Source organism: Arachis ipaensis, chromosome B2 (genome assembly GCF_059453495.1).
Source record: "Arachis ipaensis isolate K30076 ecotype BB chromosome B2, ASM5945349v1, whole genome shotgun sequence".
Lineage (NCBI taxonomy): Eukaryota > Viridiplantae > Streptophyta > Magnoliopsida > Fabales > Fabaceae > Arachis > Arachis ipaensis.
This window is the reverse complement of record NC_142437.1, coordinates 113,866,807-113,892,365: the sequence shown is the minus strand read 5'-3', so window position 1 is coordinate 113,892,365 and position 25,559 is coordinate 113,866,807. Positions and strand designations below refer to the sequence as shown.

At 35.4% G+C, this 25,559-nt stretch overlaps 3 protein-coding genes and 2 pseudogenes across 4 annotated transcripts in view; 4 read left to right on the top strand and 1 right to left on the bottom strand.

Annotated features, from left to right (window-relative positions):
- The window catches only part of LOC107625872 (probably inactive receptor-like protein kinase At5g41680), a 71,367-nt gene that overhangs the window by 16,151 nt on the left and 29,657 nt on the right, over nucleotides 1-25,559 (top strand). The gene's annotated exons all lie outside the window — the stretch shown is intronic.
- On the top strand, nucleotides 3,753-6,121 carry LOC148575280 (protein FAR1-RELATED SEQUENCE 5-like; annotated as a pseudogene).
- Nucleotides 10,993-15,099, top strand: LOC107627763 (protein FAR1-RELATED SEQUENCE 5-like; annotated as a pseudogene).
- On the top strand, nucleotides 15,464-15,979 carry LOC107628510 (pre-mRNA-processing-splicing factor 8A-like). The gene is made up of 2 exons (XM_016331155.3): nucleotides 15,464-15,569; nucleotides 15,661-15,979. The coding sequence occupies exons 1-2, from the start codon at nucleotides 15,534-15,536 to the stop codon at nucleotides 15,853-15,855; spliced, it is 231 nt and encodes a 76-aa protein (XP_016186641.1). The 5' UTR covers nucleotides 15,464-15,533; the 3' UTR covers nucleotides 15,856-15,979.
- Nucleotides 17,832-21,292, bottom strand: LOC110269024 (uncharacterized). The gene is made up of 11 exons (XM_088505960.1): nucleotides 20,937-21,292; nucleotides 20,640-20,675; nucleotides 20,015-20,520; nucleotides 19,735-19,830; nucleotides 19,546-19,643; nucleotides 19,355-19,439; nucleotides 19,165-19,260; nucleotides 18,970-19,059; nucleotides 18,625-18,881; nucleotides 18,457-18,525; nucleotides 17,832-18,373 (listed from the first exon to the last, which is right to left on the bottom strand). The coding sequence occupies exons 3-10, from the start codon at nucleotides 20,348-20,350 to the stop codon at nucleotides 18,492-18,494; spliced, it is 1,092 nt and encodes a 363-aa protein (XP_088362086.1). The 5' UTR covers nucleotides 20,351-20,520; nucleotides 20,640-20,675; nucleotides 20,937-21,292; the 3' UTR covers nucleotides 17,832-18,373; nucleotides 18,457-18,491.

Genomic DNA, 25,559 nt, shown 5'->3' with positions numbered 1-25,559 from the left:
TTCATATTTTAATTAATTCTACCTCATTAAACTATAAGATTCTATTTTCTAATTTCTTGAATTAATAATTAATTTATTGGCTAATTATTTATAAATTCGCGGGTTTTACAGCACCAGCTTTTCTCACAAACCCTCTTCTGTTGCCGCCGGATCTCCAACCAGCCCCCATCGTCACCCACAGGATCGTATCCTCCTCACCGCCGCTGGTTCGTCAACAATAACTCTCATCGGCATTTCTCTCCTCCAAACCAGAAACGAACAACACTGCCGGGCTCCTCCTCACCGTCACTGCTTGGCTTGCTATGCACCGTCACTAGCGCTGCTCACCCCTAATGAAAATAACCATCCACTTAAGAGTAAAAATAATTATCCGTATATCTAGCAAAATTGAGCATCTAGCATATTTTAATTGTATATAACTAAACTCAATCCAATCAAATAACCATCCATATAAGAATTAAAATAACCATCTGCATACCTACTAAAATAATCATCCTGAACTAGCCATGATTGAATACCAAAACTTAAACTCAGGGAGACGGCAAACGAAAGGATAAAACTCATCGAAGCCCCCCGTGGGAAGAGTGGTACCGTCGTAGAGTTCTTGAATTTCTGGATCAACCGAGGGGAAAGGAAGCCGATGATGAGGTTGAACATGTAGATTCCGAGACCGTAGGAGACGATGTAGAAGCCTTGGATCAAGTATACGCGCAGAACGTAGATACAAGCGATGATCAAGGAACCAATCCAGCGGCGGAGCATGTGTGGAATGGTCTTATCGAGGAAATGTTAGTACTGCCACGACACCATGAATTTCCGTTGCGATATGGCACCATCCGGTGAGAAATAGTCGGCGGAGGTGGAAGATATCGACGTCTGTGAGGGGTGCAAAACGGCGTCACTACCTGGGTTGGAAGAGAACCTGTTGCAACAGTAAGCGGGGCGGCAGTGTCAAGACCTTTGCGGCGACGACGATGACGGTTGCGGGAGAGACCGACGCCGTTGAGGGTGGATGTGGGGTGCAAAACGTATAATATGTGAATGTGTAATCGTACATAGTGGTTTAGGTGCTAATCCTAATGTTTTCAAATTTTAAAATCTGATAATAATTATTTAATTAATTAAGAATGTGATTTGTTTATTTCAAATTTATCCTCTTTTTTTTAAATCGTTGTTCACGTTGTTCATTATATACATTGTTCCTCTATATTTTTCCTTCTAATATTCTACTAGACTGTGTTTGTTTCGAGAAACTAAAATATGAATATAGTCATATAGAGACACAAAATCGTGGTTAACAGATGATATATGAATAGAAATATTATGTCAGATATATTGAATTAATGTATTTTATGTCTATTTTGACAAAAAAGACATAAAAATATTAACAAGAGACACAACTTATTTTTTATTTTTTATTATTTTTATTAATTTTTATAATTATATTTTTTATTATGATATTTTTATTCTCAATTTTTTCAAATAAAAATAAATTAAATTTTTATATTTTATTTTAATTTATTATTAAATAAAATATAAAAATATTAATTTTTGTGTTTTTATTATTTGTATTTTATTCTCTTATTTTATCTTGCTCTCAAGAAAGCATCCTAATTCTTTTTATTCAACAACGCCATGGAAATATAATAAAAAGGAAAAGCATAGGTAGACAATGAAAGGCGTACAGAGAATTTGTTTTTTGTGCCTGGAGGAGGACACGTGTGATGGTTGGTTTATAACGGAAAAGGCATTGAGGGTGTGGGATTTGATGTAGGCTTAGAAGGCTTACTATGGGTGAGCCTAGCCGATACTATTCATTAAGGAGAGATATGGAATCAGGACTGGATTTGATGGGTGAGTCATTGTGGCTGTGGGCTTTGAAAAAAAAACTTGTGGGTCAATTTTCAAAAAAGAATATTTATGTGTTAATGTGGGAAAAGGAAACAGTCTGCACCCACTTTGGCCGTAGCAAACGCGGCTGTCGCGTCTGCTTCCCTGATTCGAAGAGTGGTCATTGCCGGCGGCAGTTGCGTAGGTCTGGGCGCCGTGTCACAGACGCAGCCGTTTTCTTCAAGGAATCAAAACTCTGCCGCTGAAACAACGTATCACAGAATCCGCACTTTCTCCTTTTATTTTTTCTGTCAGATCTCAGTTTTTCTCTGAAGATTGTCATTTTCCCGCGGAATTCGGTTCTCGCGTTACGTGGATACTGATACAGTTCAAAGTCAGGTGTGTAGTATTTTCTTTCCTTTATTTGAATTTATTTGTAAATTTGTGTTTAATGTGAGTGGTTTTACTACTGTGGGTTTTGTACTTTAATTGTAGCTTAAGGATACAGTTGGGGCCATGTTCGCATGGAGAGAACGCCGAAAAGGGAATTTGGAGTTTAGATTTTGTGATTTAGATTCGGAATCTATTCGGCTAGGGACAAATTTCTGTGCCGTGGATTATCAAATTTTAAAAAAAAATATAGTATAGGTTCATACATAAGTGGAATTATAACGTTGTGATGTTTTGATGTTTGATGACTCTGGATCACCGATCAGGATCGAAAAATAAAAAAGGATCAAGGGAATTTATTTTAGGCCTTATTACCATACATAGTTGAAGGTGTCTGATTTTCGTCTACTGGACCAATAGTCCAATAGGGATTAGACATGGTTATTGTTCTAGGCATGTGATTGGGGATTGGGGAACATCTTTGGATCAAATGAAGCTTTCCTCATTTCCAGAGTAAGCCGAACATCGTACTTGCTACACGATTATGACTACTCTGGTAGGGGACCTGCAAAAAGCTCCAACGCCAATGCAATTCTTTCAATTTATGTCTATCATACCTCTTCACTGATTGGATTTTGGAGGTGTCCCTTTTATTTCTATTGCCGCCACCATCTCTTTATTGTTCGTAGCCCCTAAGGGAATCTTTAGCTGTTATAGTTGGAAGCTATTAAAAGTATCAGCATTATCATTCAGTTATGCTTGGCTGTTTATAGTTAGATACTGTTATTATTATACAGAAGAGATTCTGAAATTCTATACAGCTAATGGATTTTTCTGTCATACTAATTCGTAAGTCGACAATAAATATTATGGAATTTTCTTGAATACTTTCAGAATATGAACTCATTTAAAAATCAAAACTTGTATGTCTGTTGAAACAGAATATCCTGTGTTGTAACTTTGAGACGAGGTATGACATTGGCAATGTTTTTAAAATTTACCAATTGAGAAACTATGTAACCCTTGCGGATTGGTGTTAGTAATCATTGGCTGCTGTAGTGATTAGGAGTGCAATTGCAAAGTTCATCTGTAACACGACTGTTATGCTAGGGTTATGTATGTATTTCAGGTTGATGTGTTGTGTTTGTAATATTTCATGGAAAATATAATAGGATTAGAACTCAGCATGAGATTTCCTTGTCATGATCGAAATAATTTTCATTCATTTGTCAGAAATTGAATCTGAAGCTCCTTTTTTCGCATATGTTACTCATGATAGAGAAAGATCTTTGAGGACAGTTCTTGAAGGGAAGATCTATTCGTGAGGGAAACGGATGTCTCGGGCTTATGATGTAGTTGATTCTGCATAAGACGTTAGGGTGTTGTCCGTTACAGTGGTATGTGTTCATGGTTGTTTGGCTTTTTAAAATCTGTAGTATAATTTGACAAGAACTTTCATGGGCGGAGTGATTGACCGTAACTTGTTGCATGCTTTCATGTTTTCAGGCTAGAACTGTGAACCGATAACTCTGATGGATTTCAATGGGATGTTTGGAGCCGAAGTGATAGAGTCGAATGAAAACCAGCTCCGATGGATATTGTGGCCGTGATTATGCGAGTGACGAAGATGGTGATGAGGATGAAGGTGGTGAGCGCTGTGGTGGTGAGGAAGGTGACCCAAAAGGTCGCAGAGAAGATGAACATGGTAATTTCTCAGGTGGTGCCAGTCATGTAGGGGATGACGCGAAAATTCTTCCAATTGTCGCAGAGGATTTCCTGGGCAGAGAGTTTGTTGGGGAGGAGGATGCCTATCTTGCGTACAAGGAGTTTGCTAGAATAAGGGTTTTGGGGTCCGCAAGGTCGATGTAGGGCGTGTTGACGGGGTTTTGGTCAGGAGAGATTTTTTCTGCCACCGACAAGGCACAAGACATCCTAAGCACTATGACCATCCTGAGTGAGTTAGGGAGGAGAGGTTGGAGAGTCGAACTGACTGCAAGGCAAAGTTGAAGATTTACTATGATGTGCAACGCAATGTGTGGAAGGTCAGGACCATCTTCGGTGAGCACAACCACGAGCTTGCTCTGGCCATGTTTTCCCACCTCCTGCCTAGCCATCGCAAGATGAGTAATGGTGACAAAGCACAAGTTGATAGCATGAAACCGTTTGGGATACCAACCTCAAAGATAATGGCTTACATGGCTGGTCAATCTGGAGGGTATGGAATGCTGCAATTTACAAAGCGTGATTTGTATAATTACGTACACGGCCAAAGGTTGGCCCAAATCAGTGATGGCGATGCTGCAGCAACAAACAGTTATTTGGAGATGTTCTGGCTTTTGATTCGACGTATCGGTCTAATAAGTACAAGAAACCGCTTGTAGTGTTCTCCGAGTCAAATCACCACAAACAGACAACCATTTTTGGATTTGCACTCCTGGAGGATAAAGAAGTTCGTAGTTACCGGTGGCTACTGTTAAATCTTGTAGACGTAATGGGAGAGAAGACGTCGTGTGTTGTTGTCACGGATGGGGACAAAGCGATGCGCGCAGCCATTGCGGAGGTGTTCCCGGCAGCTAGGCACCGGCTGTTTGGGTGGCACTTGGAGAAAAACTGTGTTCAGAGGGTTAAGGATACCGAATTTCGGAAGGTCTTTAAGAAGGCTATCTATGCGAACTTCAAGGTAGATGACTTCGAGGAATATTGGAAGACGGCGGTGGAGTCACTTGGCCTACAAAATAATAGTTGGGTTCAAAGCACATACGAGGTCAAAGAAAGTTGGGCAACAGCATATCTCCGGGGCACGTTCTGTGCGGGATACAGGACAACCGCAAGGTTTGAGGGGATTAATGCATACATAAATGGGTTCCTAAAATCCACTGATAGCATTTTGGAGCTAGTGCACAGCTTAGATCGCATTGTAAAGGATTATCGAAACAACGAAGTCACGGCACAGTTCTATTCTACATACTATAGCCCCGTGTTAACAACCGGACTTGACTCAATAGAGCTTTTTGCATCAAAACTGTACACGCGGGCAGTTTTTAGAGGTGAAAAAACAAATCAAGGGTGTTACAACCTTGCTGTTTCGTGGGAGAGACAGCATCAGCACAACGATTGTCTACAAGTTTTCAAGGATGGGCGCCCCTGGTAGGATTCACAAGGTTTTGTTCGACCCCGATGACAAGAAAATTCAGTGTAACTGTTCGATGTGGAACAGTGAGGGTATTCCATGTAGTCACATATTCTGCGTGATGAAATACGAGGATTTGGAACAAATATCGGACAGCCTTATAATGAGAAGATGGTGCAAGGATGCAAAGGATTCCAGACGGATGCCGTTGACTACGAGACCTGGACATGAGGGTCGCATGCTTAGGTATGCCGTACTTTGTTCGGCCACAAGCTTGGTTCTGAGGAGGGCAAAGACTTTGAATTCGCTAGGGAGAGCATTGTGAGTCTAATAGAGAAGCTATGTCACAGAGTTTATGAGAGGGCAGACGGTCAGCCAGGTATGTCGGCGTGGTGCGCGATGAAGGACCCGGTTGTGGCAAGAACAAAAGGTGCCCCTAAGAGGGCGAAGGAGTTCGACCAAAGTAGTCAACCCGACGTCCGAGGGAAGAGACGTTGCTGCACCAAGTGTGGCATTTCCGGGCATACGAAAAGGACATGCAGCAGGAACTGTGCACGAGGTGTTTCTGGGGTAGGTAATGGGGTCTCCCCCACGTGTGGCAACGGTTCGCATCACGGCTCTGCAGCCGCTTCAGCGTCGCTTCCGACAGAGCTCGATGATGCGTATGAGGTAATTTTATCCATCAACTTGCCCAGATCAATGGGTTGCTTCTCAGGTTGCACGTTTGTGTGCAATTGTGAGATTAGTTTCGTGGATCAGATCATACCGTAGACCTTAGTCTTGTTTTACAGTGAAATAATTTGGTAGATTCCTTACTTTTGACTATGTTGCGTGTTATTCCCTGGGTTAGAAGACCATCAGTGATGTTATTTGTGAGTAGGAGTTGTTTGAACCTTGCATTTGCCCAACAGAGTAATAATTGGCTAGGTGTATCAGTCTTGGTGGATAGTGCTTGTTAAACTATTGTTCAGGATGCAATGTGTAACGACCCAATTTTCAGTACGCCTAGGACATACCAGAAACTGAGTGCTACCAATTTGTCATCCTAATTATTATCTATTATTTATTATATGAGCCTGATTCGTTGTTAAAAGCGTAGTTAGTTAGCGAGGTATTTTTTTTTTTGAAAACGTTTGAATTAATAAACAGAATCACTTATAATCAATTCACAAATAATAATAGGTAAAACAGTTATAAACAACCACACATAAATACATCACAAGTAGTTGACAGCATTCGGTGATTCAGCCTTTATTAGAAAATAGACTGTTAGTTAGAACAGCCCTAGATATAGCTAGATAATAACTATATACTTATATATACATACAACATCCCAGGTCCTGACCTGTTCAAGAGGTCCCTAAGCTGGCACCTAGGCTAGCCTAGACTCTATACTCACCTAGTCCCTCTAAACTACTAAAGCGAGGGAAAGTACGTTCTAAGTCTTCAAAACTCAAGTCAGGTGGAACGTCATCAGAAGGTGGAACATCATCTACTATTCCTCTGCACGATCAGACATTGCCATATGACGTCTCTCTGGTACCTCATCAGGTAGCCACACAACAGGAGTCTCGTTCACAGGATTTAGGCTAAAGTGCGCATACGAACAGGGTGCAGACGTTGGCTGATCTCATAGTATATACATATAAACAGATAAAGAGATTCACCCTAGACTCAGAAGACTACCTAGAGCGGAATCCTCTTTGCGAAACGGTCATCGGTAGATTACGGAAGGGTACTCCTGTTTCCATCTGAAGGGGGAAGGGAGAGAGAAGGGGTAAGAACTGGGGAGTTCTTAGTAGGGCCGGGGTTATTAGTTAAGTTCATTAATTTGGGGTCGATTAGCAGACAAATAACATAATATAGCGAAGCAGTAAATAGAAAATAAAGATAGAAAGAGAAAGTAGAGACAACAGAAAGCAGAACACAAACAAAATAATACAAGAAAATAAAACACAGAAATAGCATGCAAGCAGACAAACATAAAGAAATAGACCACACTCAGAAAGGAATGCAACAGAGAATGATGTGCAGACAAGAATGATGCATGTCTAGCCCTAGTGCAGGTAATGAGCTCATTTATCGGTTACATACCCGCTCCCGACGTTACCCAGCAACCTCTGTCTGGATAAGGCTTTCCTGTTGGCAACACCCACTGCAAGCAACCTTTGTCTTGCAGGGCGGCACTTATTAGCCGATATACGCCCAACAGACTCACTGTAAGCAACCTCTGTCTTACAGGAGCAACAACATACTCACTGTAAGCAACCTCTGTCTTACAGGAGCAACAACACACTCACTGTAAGCAACCTCTGTCTTACAGCAAAGCATTATAGCAAGGTATCCCAGGAAAGCATTCTCAGTGGTCGTACCACCATCTATCTGACCGCCTCAGTGCAGCAGATGATCTTACAAATAACTCTGGAGTTGCCTTAATGCAACAAATGAATAAACACATCTCTTGAGTTGCCTCAAGCAACAAATAAATATCTCTTGGGTTGCCTCAAGCAACAAATCATCACATAACTATTCTCATTATCATCATTCATTATCATTCTCATTATTCATCATCACTTTGACATTCTTATGCAATACCTCTTTCTTTCTCTGTTCAATCATACTATACAAACTCTACAGCTTTTACTTTTACAACATCTTAACTCAAACCATTTCTCTTTATCACATTACTTTTACTTTGCTCTGATTACTCTTTTCTCTGTATCCCTTTATTCTTCTCTGGTTACTCTGTTCTCTGTGTTTCTTTACTCTGCTTTGATTTCTCTGCTTAACATATGTATTTAAAGCTTATGTAAATTTCGGTATGAATAGTTAGCCTATCCCAAGTATAGGTTAATTAAGTCTATACTGAAACAGTTTAACTTTTCATATTATACCTAGCCCTAGTCGCAACTCAAGTACTAACTAAGTTGTCCTAGTTCGTTTACTAGTCCCTGTCTGTTTTTCTGTCATTAAAACTTTACAGACTTTTTTTTTATTTTTATCTTTTCTTCAACTTTTTATCTTTCTTTTATCTTTGCCTCACTAATATGTTCTTACCACTCCCTAAGTGTTTTATAAAGTTGCTGACGTGTCACTTTATTATTGGTGTTTTATAAAACCGGTTAATAAAATTTATTTTTAAACCAGATACTTTAAATCCGGTTCGACCAAGCTGGTTTAAATCAACTGGTCCGAGTCTTTTCCTTTTTTGCCCTTTTCTTCAGTCCACCAAACTATGTCGTTTTATAATCCCTTTTCCTCCCTCAACGTCACTTTCACATAAGCTCTCTCATCTCTCATATCTCATTGACCCAAGTTTTCTCCTTCTATCAGCATCATCCGACAAGCTCGTCGTCGGTCTCTCCCGGCTCCGATCTCGCGTGCCTTCCTTGCCGTCGTCATCACTGGCGGCAGTAGCAGCAGCTCCTGGACCTGGACGTCGTCGCCGCTCCGTGTCTTGTCACTGCCTCGTAGTCAGTCTCGCGCCGTCATTGCCCCCGTCGACGCCGAGACAGAAGCAGCAAGTCCCCGACTTCCTCCTCGCCTTCAGCAACTCCTCGGCCTCCTTCGCACAATCTGGTCCCAATCTGGTGAGTTTTCAACAAATTTTTCTCTTCATCTGTTTTGTGTTTGGTTGCTGTGTTTGATTTTTTTGTCAAAAATAATCACATTGAGTGAAGATCACCAATATGGGCACATGGGTATTCATAAAAAGATGAACTGTATGAATGATTGAAGCCAAAATTTGGGATTTTTTACTATTTTATTAATAATTGTATAATTGGGATCAAACAGAATTAAATGGGTTATGCAAAAAACTGGTAACTAAAATTGAAATTGATTTTGAAATAAGAAGTAGTGATGAAAGGGAAACAGTAATATAAAAAAAATATAATTGCAGAGGTAAAATTGGAACGGAAAAGGAAATGAAGTAAAATTCAATTGAGAAAAGTAATACCAGAAAAACAATGTTACATAGCTAGAGTTCTTGTCCGAATTTAAAGTGCTAGAAAGATGCAACAAAAATTTAGGATTTTATATTTTTATAGACTACCTACTTAACGGGGTGATTTTGGGCAATAAACAAGGGATGCATAGCATTTTTTCATAGCAGTATACGTGGCATTAGCATTAGTAAATTCAAGTTACATTAGCATTTAGCAAAGCAAATATTCTAAAGAAGGAATAGGTAGTCTAATGTTACAATTCCTTCAACTCAACCTACTGCAATTTTACTGGAAACTTACCTTTGCCATTCTTTTCTGTGTCTCTTCCCACACGGATTGAGCAACCACGGTTAGCGACTCCCTGCAAGTTCAATGCTATTAGGACGTTTCCATAGAAGATAAAATTCTTGCTTTATTACTGTCTTAAGATTTAACAATAAAGTTCCAAGATCGATCCCTATTGCAGGACCCTTTTGTTTTTTTGCTATCCTTCAATTCTCTGTCAAAAGCAGTGTATAAATGAAGTATGAATATGAATAGCTTCTGAGTGTGTACATATGTACAGAGAAAAAGAAAGTTATACTAATAAAAGAGTTTATTTAGGTTCCTTGAAACCAAAAAATAAATTAATAATATCAAGGGTTAAGCTCAATTGCATTGTGTGCTAACAAAACTTATACGTTGATGGAAAAGTTTATTATCATTTAAAGCTTTACAATTACTCTTAAGATTATCCATTAACAATAACAATTAAGCATTGACCTGCGTGTCTGATCACAAACTGAAAAAATAAGTATAGTGTATAACATTTTTGTGGACACAGTTACACATACCTTAGAACTCAAAGGGTAGATAGATGAGTCAAGAAAGAAACCAACAAATATAAATAAAAACGAAGAAGATAATAAAAAAAAACTCATTTCCTTTTATATATATATAGCACAAATGATCATTTGTTCTGACGAAATAGATCAAGAATGTAGGAGTTCTGTTGAACTCTAAATTTTAAATTCGAATTTTAAGCAATAGGTAATTTCAAGAAATACCCAAGAGAATGTGTCTATGCTGGCTGTTTCATGCTTTCCTGTCAACCTTCTTTCATTTCCTTCTCCATTTCACATTTCACTTATGTTAAATTCATATTTGCATGTTTGGGTTAAGTGCTTGCCATGTTTGGTTGACCAATTTTATTTTTCTTAATTAAATGAAATTGTAAATGACATTGGACGTGTTAGTGTTTACTTTTGAAGAAATGATATTTCTGCAATTAAATTAGTGCCTAAGCTTGACTTTTTTGTTAATTTAGTGTGCAACCATCTAATTTAGTGTTCATTTGTTTGGTTTGAGAAACCTTGGTAACTTGGTAAGGGTGTGCAAAACTTAGACGGAGTTGAAATTTAACCTAAATTTAAAGTATATTTTGTTGATTTAGACTTGTCATTCTTTTCGGTATTTATTTTGTATCTGAATTAGGATTATGCTCTGAATCAAATTATTTGAAATATATTGGATAAAATACTAGAGTTGAATTTGAATCTATTAAATATACTGAGGTCTGCAAAATACAATTCTAAGGTGTCTTGAAGAAGTAGAAAATTATATGTGTATCTCCTACTTCTACCTGTTCTTGTTTAGGGGGTAAAATTTTCACTTTTTTACATATATAGAATTAGAAAGAAAACGAGTGTGGGTGCAATGGATGTTGATTCGGAACCACTCAATTCAGAAGAGAACGTTGAAGATTGCTTGATGACCGGTGTGGAAGAGAATGTAAATTGCACTTGTGATTGCGGTGGCAGCAGTAGCAAGTGTGTTGTTGTGACGGCCGATGATATTATAAATCAGACATTTGAAACATCGGATGCAGCTTATCACTTGTATGTGCGTTATGCAAGGTGTGTCGGGTTCGGAGTTCGCAAGGGTGATATAGCGCGTGGAAAAGATGGAACACAACGCAGAAGGCGATTTTTTTGCAACAAGGAAGGAAAGAGAGCCGATAAATACATCTCTAATTTGAACAGGAAGAGGGAGCATAAAGCGCTGACTCGTACGGGTTGTGAAGCCATGCTTGCGGTGTACTTTGACACCAAAACTTCAGCTTGGAGAGTTAAAAAATTAGTTGAGAAGCACAACCACGATCTTGTCCCCCAATGCTTGGTACACCTAATTCCAAACCACCGTGGGATGAACGAGGCTCAAAAAACTCAGGCAAACACCATGCACAATAATGGTCTTTCAAGCTCTAAGATAATGGGACTAATGGTAGGCCAAGCCGGGGGTTATGCTAATGTCGGGTTCACAAAGAAGGATCTGGATAACCACATTGAAAGAACTCGTCGTGCAAAGCTCATTGGTGGGGATTCTAATGCAACAATTAGCTATCTACTTGGAAAAGCCGATGTTGACCCCATGGCCATGGCAAGGTACAGTGCTACTGATGAAAGTCGGCTGGCGAATCTATTTTGGGCAGATGGCATTTGTAGGGCGGATTATCAGTGCTTTGGAGATGTGCTTGCATTTGATACAACCTATCGGAAAAATAAGTACAGAAGACCGTTGGTTATCTTCTCGGGTTGTAACCATCACCGTCAAACATGCATATTTGGCTTTGCCTTGATAGAGAACGAACAAACGGCAACATATACGTGGTTGTTGCAAAACTTTCTAGATGTCATGCTGAACAAGTCTCCTAGTGTTGTGGTCACAGATGGTGATGAGGCAATGAAGGCAGCAATTCAAGAAATCTTCCCAAATGCAACTCACCGATTATGTGGTTGGCACATTTAGAAAAATGTAACGGCAAGCATAAAAAGCAAAGGTTTTTCCGACGACTTCAGAAGATGTTTGTATGCTCCATGGCATCCGAATGAATTTGAAGAATATTGGGAGAATATGATAAAAAAATATGGGTTGGAGGAAAATGAATGGGTACTAAATGAGTATCAAAAGAGGAAAAGCTGGGCAAGCGCCTACTTGCGAGATAAATTCTGTGCTGGATTTAGAACAACATCAAGGTGTGAAGGGATAAACAACTTCATCAAGAGGTTTATTGGCATTCGTCAAAGTCTTTTAGAGCTAGTCCAGAATCTTGAACATGCTCTTAGGGATTATAGACACAACGAATTAGTTTCTCAATTTAAGACGGTGTACGGAGAGCCTGTGTTAACAACTCGCTTAGCTGCATTGGAGCTTTGTGCTGCAAATTTTTACACACGGGAGATGTTTGGCAAAGTAAAAACAGAGATCGAAGGAGTGGTTGCATTAGATGTTATAAATGAGGAAAATATATCAACTACTGTTGTTTTAAAAGTTAAGGAGTATGACAGAGGGCAACATATATACACCGTACTTTATGAGCGCAACACCGAGAATATGGAGTGTGAATGTAGTAGGTGGAGTAGTGAAGGCATTCCCTGTTGCCACATGTTTTGTGCCATGAAAAGGGTAGGTTTACAGAAGTTGCCAGAAAGTCTTCTTTTGAGAAGATGGTCCAAGGATGCCAAAAAGTATATGGACGAAAGTTCAGCTGGAAGCACTGTGCAAGATGCAGAAAGAGAATTTTTAATGCGCTATGGCGCATTGTCAGTGGCAGCTACGTGGATGGTATTCTTAGGAGCTCAAGATGGTCCTTCTTTCCATGACACTATGAATGAAGTCTCTCGTTTGACCAAAACACTAGAGCAAAAGTCGTGCTTGAAAAGAGGAAGAAGAGATTCTCCCATGCCGAACTTTGTTGGTGACCCTTCAGTTGTCAAGACAAAAGGTGCACCAAAGGGAAAAAAAAGAGAGAGGAAAACGGAGGTGCACTAAATGCAACAGTGCTGGTCATGTAAAGAAGAATTGTCCTATGAAGAATGAGGATGACAATTTGGATGATAAGATTGGTGGTGGTACACAGGCTAGCTTTGGTGTAGAAGAGGTCAGTCAAATTCAAAATGGCATTATGCTTTACTTGAATTAAAATAACCTGTTAAATTCTATGTTGTAGTTATACTTGATAGCAAGTTTGAGTTTATGCCTTCTTTTGTCACAGGAGCTTCCCAAAGACCCTATGGCTTCTCAAGGGATGCAAGCTAGCTTTGGTACAGAAGAGGTTAGTAAGATACAATATTACATTAGTGGTTACACGAATTAAAATAAACTGGTAAATTCTATGCTGTAGTTATACTTGATAGAAATTTTGACTGCATGTATCATTTTTTCTTAGGAGCTTCTCAAGGACCTTATGACTTCTCAAGATACATCAGCAGTGCCAAATACAGAAGTAAAAGCATCTGTGCACTTAGGGTTTGGGCTAGGTGACTCAGAATTGATTAATAGTCATGGGGCTCCCATCCCACCATATGGAAGTAATCAGTGGCTATTACAGGTATCAATAATAAGAGATGAATTATTGCATTGTTATAACTTAGTGATTAGTAAATTTTAAACTATTTGATATCCATTATGATTCGCTGAATTCCTTTCTTTTTCTCTCAAATTTGTTTGTGCTGTGGAGAACAGGTTGTACAACAAGGACAATATCCGAAGTTCAATGGGATGCAGTAGTGCATTGAGGTTGATATATGATGGGGACTGCTAGACTGTGTGTCAAAGAAAAATCAGCTTCAATTTAATGTTTGGTTGTACTCCATGAGAATTTTTTATTTCTTGAATCATTGTTTGAGCATTTTAGGCAATTTAATACCTTCTGAAATAGGTGCAATAACAGATTGTTAAACTGATTTATTTTCCATTTTACTTTCCAATTGTCATGACAGGTTTATTTTCTTAGTTGGCTATGAATATTTCAATAACAGATTAAATATGCAAATATTTTCTTGTGTTTTACATCAAGCCTCATTAGTTTTGATAATAAAATTTGAATATCCTCAATCCAAATCCGTCTAAAAAAGATTGGTTTTTGTTCCTTATATTCTTCCTCCTTGCTATGGAATGAGAAAACTTGGACACTATCACAAGTGTGTTGCCTTGCTCTTTATTTTGATATTCTATTTTATGAAGATTTATGTTCTGTTCTGTGAAAGAAAATGCATAGAAATTTAGTTGTTAACACTCTTGAAAATTGAAGCCTCTTGTGTTCTCTGCTTTTTCTACTTAAGTTTAGTTTTCCAATGCATAGTTTATGGATTAAATTAATGTCAGGAGCCTCGGAGTTTGATGTTGTCAATGTGATTCTTGAGGAGGGACCAATCATCCTACATATTTTTAGTGTATTCTATCACTTGGTTTCACATGTTAGTAAATTCCATGTGGGGAGAAGCTTTCATGAAGGCATATAAGGCCATGGACTAAGAGCTGAGGTCTCATCCGAATCTGGATTGTTTCTGTAGTGGAAGCACCGCTGTAACCATAGTGAAGCAGGTAGCAGCTCAATGAGTAGTGCATTCAATTGCTGCATATACTTCATTGCTTCTTTTCACTGACATTTCTATGTTGTTCACTTTCCAGGAATCAATTCTGTTCATGAGCAACATAGGGGATTCCCGAGCAATCATGGGATCCAAGGACAGCAATGACTCCATGGTGGCAATTCAGTTGATGATTGATTTGAAACCTGATTTGCCAAGTTAGTTTTGTCATCATTGTTCATCCTTTCTCAGTTCAGTCTATGTTTTTGCTTTGAGATAGCTTATCTGAATTTTTACAGGGGAAGCTGAAAGAATCAAAAGGTGCAAGGGCAAGGTATTTGCCTTGCAAGATGAACCAGAAGTTCCAAGGGTGTGGTTACCTTTTGATGATGCACCTGGATTAGCAATGTTACAATTATCGCTAAAGTCTCTCAGCATAGAGCATTTGTAGCATTTTCTGTTTCCTAGATGCATATTTTTTTCTTGTTTTGTTGTTTTGGTCCATGTGAAAGTCATCAAATCAAAGTAACTTAGTTTAAGCTATGTATAACTTGCTGTAGGAAAATTTTGCTATGCATAATAGTTCTACCCATGTAAGCAAGAAAAGCATGTCATTCTCATCTATGTGTATGTTTACTTTTGTAAGTGAATAGACATATGATATGGTGATTTTGAATGCAACACTTAAAATTTTAACTAGTTCTTGTGTTTCTTTTTAGGCTACTTATTACTACTAGTTAAGTTTGAATTGTAAACTCTACACCATGTACGATTTGTTTGTTAAATTATTGTGTCACTCCATCTGGTTCTGAATGGGGACGTGTCAACAAGGACACAGGAAGCAATCCTCATGGTTACCTTCCCACTCACTATGAGAAGGTTCAGATGCTCCTTAGTGACCGCTTTCTTGGTTTCTACATGGTAAGCTTGCCTACCTGCCCTGAGATGTAATTTTATTATTTGTGCACCTATTTGTTAATTGTATTGACTGTTTTTTTGGTGAATTGTTTAGACTCCTGATAATGGTCCATGGAATTACAACTTCATGGGGGTCAGACATGCATCCGGGATGAAGTATGGAGTGAAGCTTGGGACACCTAAGCAGTATTATCACGAGGACCACAGACCAACCCATTTCTTAGAGTTCAGTAATATGGAGGAAGGGGAGACAATTGCCGAGGGAGATCGAGAGGACACATTCTCTTAGTTTAAACTTGTCAGAGAATATGTTGTATTTTTTTGTTGGATAATCATTCTAGTTTTTTCTTGTAGAAACGATGTAACAGATTTGTTAACATGTCAACATAATAGCCTGACAGATGTAATCGAGCCTTGTATTTGCTTTCACAATTAGGTTTGAGGTTTTGGATTTAAATACTAAGTTGAGATTTTGTCCAAGCAGGAACATCTACCCTAAATAGCTTTTTATTATTTTGAGGCTGGACAACATTTGATAACTTATAGTACTGGATATTTGTGCGTTAATTTAAAAGACTTATTTGGGATTGAAAGCGAATCATTACACGAACAATGAGTTACACCTCCTATCTGATATGACAAGTATGTATGTTGATTAATAAAACTGGTCCATGGGGATTAGCAAACTACAAACCCATGAAATCCCGAAATTTCCCAAATCCATGGTCATGTCCAACAGTTACAGAGCTGATAAAGAGTTCAATGGCTTCCAACTGAGAAATCTTATCTTTGGAGTCACCCTTGAGTAGCTCCACCACCTCAAGCATGGTTGGTCTTTTCTCAGCTTGACTCTGAGCACATATAAGAGCAATCAAAACAACTCTTCTAAGTTCTTCCTCCACATAGTCCCCATTAAGTCTTGAATCTGTAATTTCTCTGAATTTCTTCTCACAAGCCAACGGCAGTGCCCAATCTCTGAATTCAATCTTTTCACAGCAATCTGCGTCTCACACATAGAATTGCATGGATCAGATGGCTATAAATCAGTACACATTATCATGTTAGGTTAAATGACCACTAAAAAAATACATGAATCTAGTAAAAGCTTTAGCAACCATTACCAGAGAAACTGATGAAAAGATGAAACAGGGAATACAAAAGAGGTGGTATTATCCTACCTGTGATCCATCCCAAAGTCTGAACTATAAAATGCAGCCACTCCTTTAGAGCTTCAACATGCAAAAACAAAATCAAAAACAAAATCTTATCTCTAATGGTTTACAAAGCTGCTTCTTTACTTGTACTTGTTCTTTACTTCTTTACCTGTGATTCTTTTAGTATGGCCTTTGAGTTTACTTTTAACCTGCAAATAAGAAAGCTATGCATAAACACCAAATTACACAAATCATAAGTTAGCAGAAACAGTTTATGAACAGCAATCATACCTCATCTACACGGACATTATATATCTGAATTGAAGAATCATCCATGCCTATAGCAAGGATATTGTTATCCTGAGGATGGAAAGCAAGAAAGGTTGCAGATGAATGGCATTGGAAGCTAATGCCAGAATAGCATTCCCTGAATTAGTGTATATCAACCTTGACATCTGTCATAATAGGGATAGAGATGATCGGATTACTTAGTTTGAAGAGGGTAAGGGGTTAGAAGAAGGAAACTCGAGGGAGGGCTTAACATTATCCACCAAAGGTAGCACTTATCCAGGAAATTGCATGTGGGGTTTATTTTTCTTTTATTTTCTCTTTCTTCTCTTCATACTAAAATTTCTTTTATAAAAAAGGGAAATATATCCAGGTATTAAAATGATTTATAAAACAACTAAGTTTCACTAAACTTTCAATATTGTATGCCTAAGGTAAAGAACATACCTTGGTTACTCGTACATTCTCAGGTAGCTTCAAGGATCTACAGAAATAAATAAATAAATTTCAAAAGAGGAACTGCAAGAAAAATGGTGCAGTCCATCCATAGCTACCACAGATGGGGCCCTTTCTAAAAGTGCAGCATTGCTGGCAGCAGCTGCAGAAATTGGATTTATTGTAGGCTGCCACAGCCACAAAGTTCTGTTTCAGTTTGCACTCAAAAGATTTCTCACAAACACAAAGGATAAGTATATAGTACTATGCTGTAACACAGAAAATTGAATAGAAACACTATAATGCAAATAATCTATAATGGCCATAACAGAATTACCTAACTCACCCTAACCATTCCTTATTACTAAAATGCAAAAGTACCTGCCACCACAATATTTACCATATGCACTTCAGATGTTTAACATAGTAATTGTCGTTACCATAACCACTGTGGCTGCATCATGGAAGTTTATCAAAATTCTCATCCATTCAATACTATATATCTAAATTATAGAGTATACTACTGAACTTAAAATTTAGGTTAGGTTCAATAATAATGAAACAATTGCTAGAAAGATCATGTATAAATTATTATAAATAAAAAAGAACAATATATATCTAAATAGTCCAAAAACAGTAATATATAAATCATTATAGACTTAAATATAAAGATAAAGTGTACTTCAAACAAATTTAAAATGGCCTAATCAATCCATAACTTAACTAAATAAATGTGTTCTTAAAATACACAATTACGATTAATAAATTTTTAACTAGAGGCGTCTTAAAATTCTAAGTTTGAAGGACAGACTGCTGCATCTTTTTATTCCAGTTAGCAACAGCAAACTCTTTTATCATATCCCGTTTCGGATTGTGCCATTTGTACACCAAATCTACAGCCAATCGCATCCTTGAGTAATCATTGATAACCTAACAGACAGTTACAATGATATTATTTAATTAAATAAACCCAACAAACTAAACATTATAAAATCCATAGACGATTTTCCTACCCATGGCTTATTGACGCCCCAATAGTGGTTGAGGATCATCCATTCACGACCCAAATACCACAATCATTCCTTCACCACAATTCAAGGCACACATTAACAAAGCAATAATATAAAAGAACAGCCAGAAAAATTAACTTGTACTCTAAAAATTCATATTTTTAAACTTACGAATTGGCCTTTTGTTGCGGGACAGCTGGCTCAGAGAATTTATATTTAGAAAATTGAAGGTTTTTAGGTGAAGGTGTTTCTTGGAAGTTTTCGTCAGATACAAACTTCTCAAGATAAGTTAACACATCATCAATGACTCTCTTACGCTCTGTCATCGATGTACAACGCTTGAACGAGTCCATATACCTCACAGTTCCATAAAGCAAATTAACCACTATGAGGAACCAATGATCATTAAGGTGAATTGGTACAAAAATCTACAACATTCAGAAAATATTTTTTAATAAAAACAGCATTGAAATATTAATATTCCAATTAATTGAATGTTGATCGGAATTAACAAACCTCGTGTAAACTGCCGAGGTCTCCCATAAAGTTATCCTTGATGTATTTCATTGTGCCGGAACATTTCTGTTTCGAACTTAAAACAATTTGCTACATTGCATATTGAACTAAGTGAGGAATCTTATTATATTTATAAATTAAATAGGAAGATATATTTATATAGAAGAGTAAATTTTGAATTGCTAATAAACTTACAGAGAATGTCGGTGGCAAAAACCATTTGTTGTCTAATTTGAATTTATTTGGCCCAAATGGCCCTTTGGTCATCATCGAACAAACTAAGGTAAGGACCTATGGATAAAAGACAATCACGGTTATGTTGCACTAATCCAAATTTTATAAATTTGCAAGCATAACAAAGAAATACTGTTGAAATGATTCTTACATCACCAATTATTGCCTTGCCGGGCATAATAGTCAGAAGAGTCTCACGTGTGCCCATACAATGATCGTCTGGAATAAGCACTTCCCTTAAATCATGTAAAAGAATAGTATACTATGGTGTTAGAAAATATTAAAAAAATAATTACATGACAAATCAACAATTAAAATGAGAAATAAATTAGTTTTACTTACTTTGGATCCAAATTGTTTCCAAAAATGTAAGCAGCAATGGCCAGCTCATATTCAAAAAATTTCATCTCTTTAGTTGGTCGAAATAAAAGGTCCAAACACTATAAAAACAATGTCAACATTAATTATTTAGTAAAAGTGTACACACAAAATTCTATTAATAACAATGTTATCCTAAAGGCCAAAACTTACATGTGGCATGTCATCTCCATCCATATTTGGATTGTAATTATTGTAATAAAGCCATGAACGGCCTGGAAGAAGCTTCTCTCCAAAATGTAATTCTTTCTGTAAATTCAAAAAACATGACAATTAATTTAAGAAGTAAGGGTAACAGTTTGGTTTATTTTTATTCTTTTATTTAAAAGGATTTAAGAAAAAAGGATAATGATAAAAAATATAATTATAAAAATTAATGACAATAATTGAAAATAAAAAATAAATTGTGATATTTGTTAAAAAAATATAAAACCTTAACTTCGGAGACCGGCTTTTTTCCTTTGCGCCTCGGTGTCCTTTTTTTCGTTACTGGCTCGTCACCCAAATACATTGCGGGGTTAGCGTCAAGGAAGCGTTTCAAACTGTCTGACGGTGGTGTAACAGCTGGAGCAGTATCCGAAAGCTTGACACCGTAACTCTCAATTTTTGATGAGGAACCAACCGTTTCCACAAACTTTGGCAGAACCGTTGTTATCCCATCCACAACAGCTTCGCGTATCATCGCTGACAGTGCCTCGACAACACCCTTTCCAAGCCTCAAGATGCCATAAAATAAGACACGCATTACTAAATAATAAGGTAACAACATGGCAAATCTAGACGTCACAAAATATAACTACACACTGTTTAAAAAAAACTTGCTAAAAAAGCAAGGCATCTTTGGATATGACAGCAAAAAAATTACTTTACCTTCTCATCCAAAGCTGAAAAGTGCATGTTCGATTCTCCCTTCAAAGTTATAGAGGCTGCCGGTGTTTGCTAGTCAAAACAAATAAATTTCACTATTGATATTAGAATAAAAGAAAAATAGAAAATAAAAACAGATTACAAAAGATTAATAATCATATTTTTTATTTAACAAAAACAAGTATGATTACCTTACTCATCCTCTTTGCTCCTCCAGTTTACTGTACCTGAAAAAAAGGAGTGCTTAGTTTTAAAACATGACGTAAAACACTGTTATTTATAGCGATAATCAATAAAAATGGTGCAGAGATCTAATTTTATTATAAAGATATCCTATTAAATAATAACAATATTCTAATTTCAAATCTGATATTCAAAATCAAATTCAATCTAGTAATTTTTTATAAAAATATCCTCCAAATAATAAAGTTAATCCAAATTAGATCTCATATTCTAATTAAAGATCTTCTATTGAAATTCTACTTTACCTATTTGTTATGAGAGTGGCTGCTTCCACAAATCTCCATCGTTGCTACGAGAAATCACAAACCACCAGTCAAAAATGGTGAAAAGAAGGACGAAGGGATGTGGCTGCAATTGTTACGCGTAGGCCATGTTGTCATCGTAATCTCAACGGCAGTGGCTGCAATTGTTGAGGTGAAAAGAAGGGACGAAGGGATGTGGGGAGGCATTGGGGATGCGAGAACTGGAGAAGAGAATAGAAGACTGTCGCGATGTGGGGAGGCACTGGGAATGCGAGACCGGAGAAGAGAAAACGGCAGTGGTGATGGACTGATGTTGGAGATTCAAGATCTGAGAAGTGGATGGGAGGGGAAGGAAAGGAGGAAAATGTAAAAGTAGAAATGAGGAAATGAAACAGCGTAGAAGAAAACAGAGCTTAGTAGCTAGTAGGGTTTCCCCCTTTTCCAAATAACTAATGCATTTTTTTATTTATACATTTATTTTAAAATTAAATTAAGACAATTTTAGTATAATTTAAAATTAAATGTTAATAAATAAATATAATGATAATAGAAGAATATTTAAGACTTATAATTTTAAATAAATCAAATTATATAGTTAATATTAAATAAATTAAATTAAATAGTCTTGTCTTATTTATCAATTATATTACTAATTCATATATTAATATTAAATAATTAATATTATATTAAATTATTTGTATTTGGATATCTAAACAAATTAATTATTAGATATGATATTCTTTTGATTTTCTTTCTAATTTTGTGACTTTAATTTGGGTACAAGATAGATAAACTCTTATATTATTCGGAGAAAGATAATATTCTAATTTATTACAAATTATACTAAATATAAATTATACTATAACTCTTACAAATCATATCTGCAGGTACATATCCGCGACTGATCGGTTTAGATAATCAAACATAACAATTAATATTTTCTTAATTATAATTTAGAGTTAAATACTAATGAATAAATATAACGAATACATATTAATGAATAAGTATTTTTTAATTCAAAATTTACATCTAAATTATATATTTTTATTTATTATTTTTAAAAAATTATGAAAAGAACTCAATTCAATTATAACATACTAATTATGTCTAACATTGTAAAATCCTATAATCAAATCAACTTAAAAATATGTATAAATCCTTACAAAAAAATTGGCAACATTAACAAATAATTATAATAACAAAGAAATAATAATAATAATAAGTGGGCTATAGTTTACATATACATTAGAAATTTTAAAAAATTAATTTTTATAAATATTATAAAAATTATTCTCACTTAATAATTTTTATATTAAAGGTCTTTTTTGATAATTAAATATATCTGATAGTCTTCTATCATATTTTTTTAAATTCAATTTTACACAATTTTTTAATCTAGTGATAGAAATGAATAAAAACTCTAACTTCAGTCATTCAGTAGAGAAATAAAAATATTGAATAATTATACTTTGAACATGTATTGATGTCATTAAGATATAATGTAGAGAATGCTAACAAATAAAAATCATAATTATAGAAACCAAACCCAGACATATTACCTTTTTTTTAAAAGAATATAATATTATAACTATTAATAAAATCTCATATTTTTTATTTTCATTTTTATTTTTATTTTTTTATATATATTAATCTTTTTTGTAAAAAATTATATTTTTAGGTTATTTTTTATTTATTTCTTTCTTTTAAACCTATTTTTTTTCTATTTTTCTATCATATTCAAGAAACAAATATATTTTTAGAGTATTGATAAAATAGTCTTTCTAGATTGGTATCCATCCTAGACCAACAAAAAATTTATCGCATCCTACAACTACACCGATCCTTTTAGAGTGTGGATCTTATCCGATGCGATGACAGTGCGGATAAGATAATATTCACCATTGTTTTCGTCAGCGCTTATGTTAGGTAGCGTTTGGAAGAGCGACAGAGACTGAGAGACTAAGATTGAGAGGCAGAGACTGAAAGACCGAGATTGAAACCCATAAGAGAAGAAGAATAGCTGGAAGAAAAAACAACCTAGCTACAAACTAAAAAGCCTGGAGTAAACTACCTTACTTAGCTTATAGTCCCAAAAGCGGATGCCATAACTGCTGTAGCTAGCCTAGGATATGAAGAGTTAGATTCGGAAAACAGCTAGAGAAGACTGCACATCACTGAAGATAAAGTCTCAATATTGTATTTGGTGTAAAGTGGAAGACAGAGACTATATAAAATAAGAATAAAGCTTTAATTTAATTTGTACACAGAGTAAACTTGAAATTAATTAATTGAAATGATGATATTTTAGGTGTAAAATGTTATTAAAATTTTAGTCTTCGTCCCACCAAATTTCAGTCTCCTGTCCCCACTTTTGGGAGGTACTTCTAAAATTTTGGGAACAGATACTAGTACTAACAAACATGATATCGAGTCTCAGTCTCCCTGTCTTCGTCCTAGATATTGAATTTTTTGTTTTCTCTTTTTCTTACTTTGGCTATCTTTTATGTCATAAAAAAGATCTTAATTTTCTTTCAGTACCATATTAAATTCACATTAATATATAAGTTCAAATTAAAGTTCGAAATCTGCCATCAATATCATCACTTTAACTTATCAAACTGTTAAAGAAGTAAGTTTGAGTTGGCTATCGTTCTTCCTTGACTCAGTTATAAATCTATAAACAAATCAAATTTATGATGTCACTATATTAATACAACAATAGTTTATCATTATTTTATTTTAATACTTGATTAAATTCACATTAATTGTTATTATTTTATTTTAAACTTGATCCTGAATAAATTTATTTTCATTACCTATTGTTACAAAAATAATTCTAATGAATATACTCTAATTAAGTGAATTAAGTTATTAAACATAGTATTTAGATTGAATTTTGAGAATAGAATAATATTTTAAATTTTATTTATGCTTCAAAATCTCGTGATTAATGTAATTTACATAGTTATACCGATATTTTGTTTCCTAATGTATTAGATATGATATGATTTTATTCTTAGATCTTCATTATTGCATTAATCAATAATTTTTTTAATCTTAAAAATTACCTGATTTAGCATTCATTAATTGTCGCAACAATTAATAAATGCTAAATAAGGCAAGTTATGGCTATTTTTGGCTAATTTTCTTTGGTTACCAAACATTTTCGAAAAATTTTATACTTACATTAAAATAAAAATTTTCACTTGTAGTCGGATGTTGGTCATTTTTATAAAGAAAAGTTATATATATCTTGCATTTCATATATAGTTAAAATTGATGATATCATTAGAAAAAGGAAAGGAAAATTTGACATAAAAACTATGTGATTTCATTTTTAAAGATTGATCATCATTCAAAGAAAAAAAAGTAATTAAAGATCTCAATTAATAATCCATGATTTAAGTAAAACAATACAAAATTGATATATACACTAACAAAATCAGATCACCAGTACATTAGATAAGAAAAAGATTCTTACATTAAAAATGACTGATTTTTTTTTGTTTAATGAAAATGTTTGATTGGTTTAAATTATTAAACTAAAATATTTTTCGTATAAAATGTTAAATTTAAAGATATTATAACTAGTCTAACTGACCCAATTGAATTTAACAAAGCCACGTGAAATCATCTCCTATGGATTCATAGAATTTAATTTATCTTATGTAATATTAAGTTACTCTGAATATATACTAATCAATGCTATGTCTATGGCTTTCTTGTCTTTTTCATCAACCTCATGGATCCTATTTTTTGCTCTTCTCACTTGCATCCTCTCTTCAAGTTGCAATTAAATTTGGCTAGTTGTGCTAGGCACATAATTGAATTGAAACATAGTTATACAATATTTTGGATAATATATAATAAATGTATAGATTTGAATTATCTTAGAGGGTCAGTAGAAAATATACTGAAGCTGTGTGTGACCATTTCGTTCATGAGTTCATCTTGATGGAACGTCATAGTCATGCCATAAAAAATTCAGGGTCACTTAAAGTGGTTTTCATTCTAGCAGGAATAGAAGACAATTGTGATTTTCAAATTTCTTGACAGATGGGAATAGATGGTAGGTAAGAAGTATTTTTCAGTTATTTAGGTTCAAATATATTTTATATTTTATAGCTCAAATTGTTGTTGTTAATAAAATGACATTGTCACGTGAATTATGCGCCTAACTTGTATGATATAGTTCCTAACATTGACACATTATTGTTTTAAATATGGCTCAACAGGGTTCTAACAGGAACACTTGCTGGATGACTCATTTCAAACCTTCTTGGATGTTGTTGTCACGAGAACAACTCATTTGGTGAGACTTTTACATAATTTTGCTTTATAAAAGGGGAAATGAAAGAAAAGGTAGCATTTAGGTACTTTACATAATTTGTTTTCTCTTGTAGTCGTCCAATTAAAAGAAAATTTATTATTATTATTATTATTATTATTATTATTATTATTATTATTATTATTATCCACAAAAGCTTCACTAGCTTTAGAAAGTGCTAAGGCCAATCGCAAAAGGAGGCAAATCATGCACATAATAATGTTAATATGATCATAGGTATAACACAATTTAATTAGACAAAATCACAGAGATACTCGTGAACATTGAACAAGGGAATA

Coding starts and splice junctions, on each gene's coding strand:
- LOC107628510 (XM_016331155.3), top strand. CDS start 15,534: ATGCTCCTTAGTGACCGCTTTCTTGGTTTCTACATG. Junction 15,570..15,660: donor GCTTTCTTGGTTTCTACATG/GTAAGCTTGCCT, acceptor TGAATTGTTTAG/ACTCCTGATAATGGTCCATG.
- LOC110269024 (XM_088505960.1), bottom strand. CDS start 20,350: ATGTTGTTACCTTATTATTTAGTAATGCGTGTCTTATTTTATGGCATC. Junction 19,440..19,545: donor GGAAACAATTTGGATCCAAA/GTAAGTAAAACT, acceptor ACATGATTTAAG/GGAAGTGCTTATTCCAGACG. Junction 19,261..19,354: donor GCAAGGCAATAATTGGTGAT/GTAAGAATCATT, acceptor TTTTATCCATAG/GTCCTTACCTTAGTTTGTTC.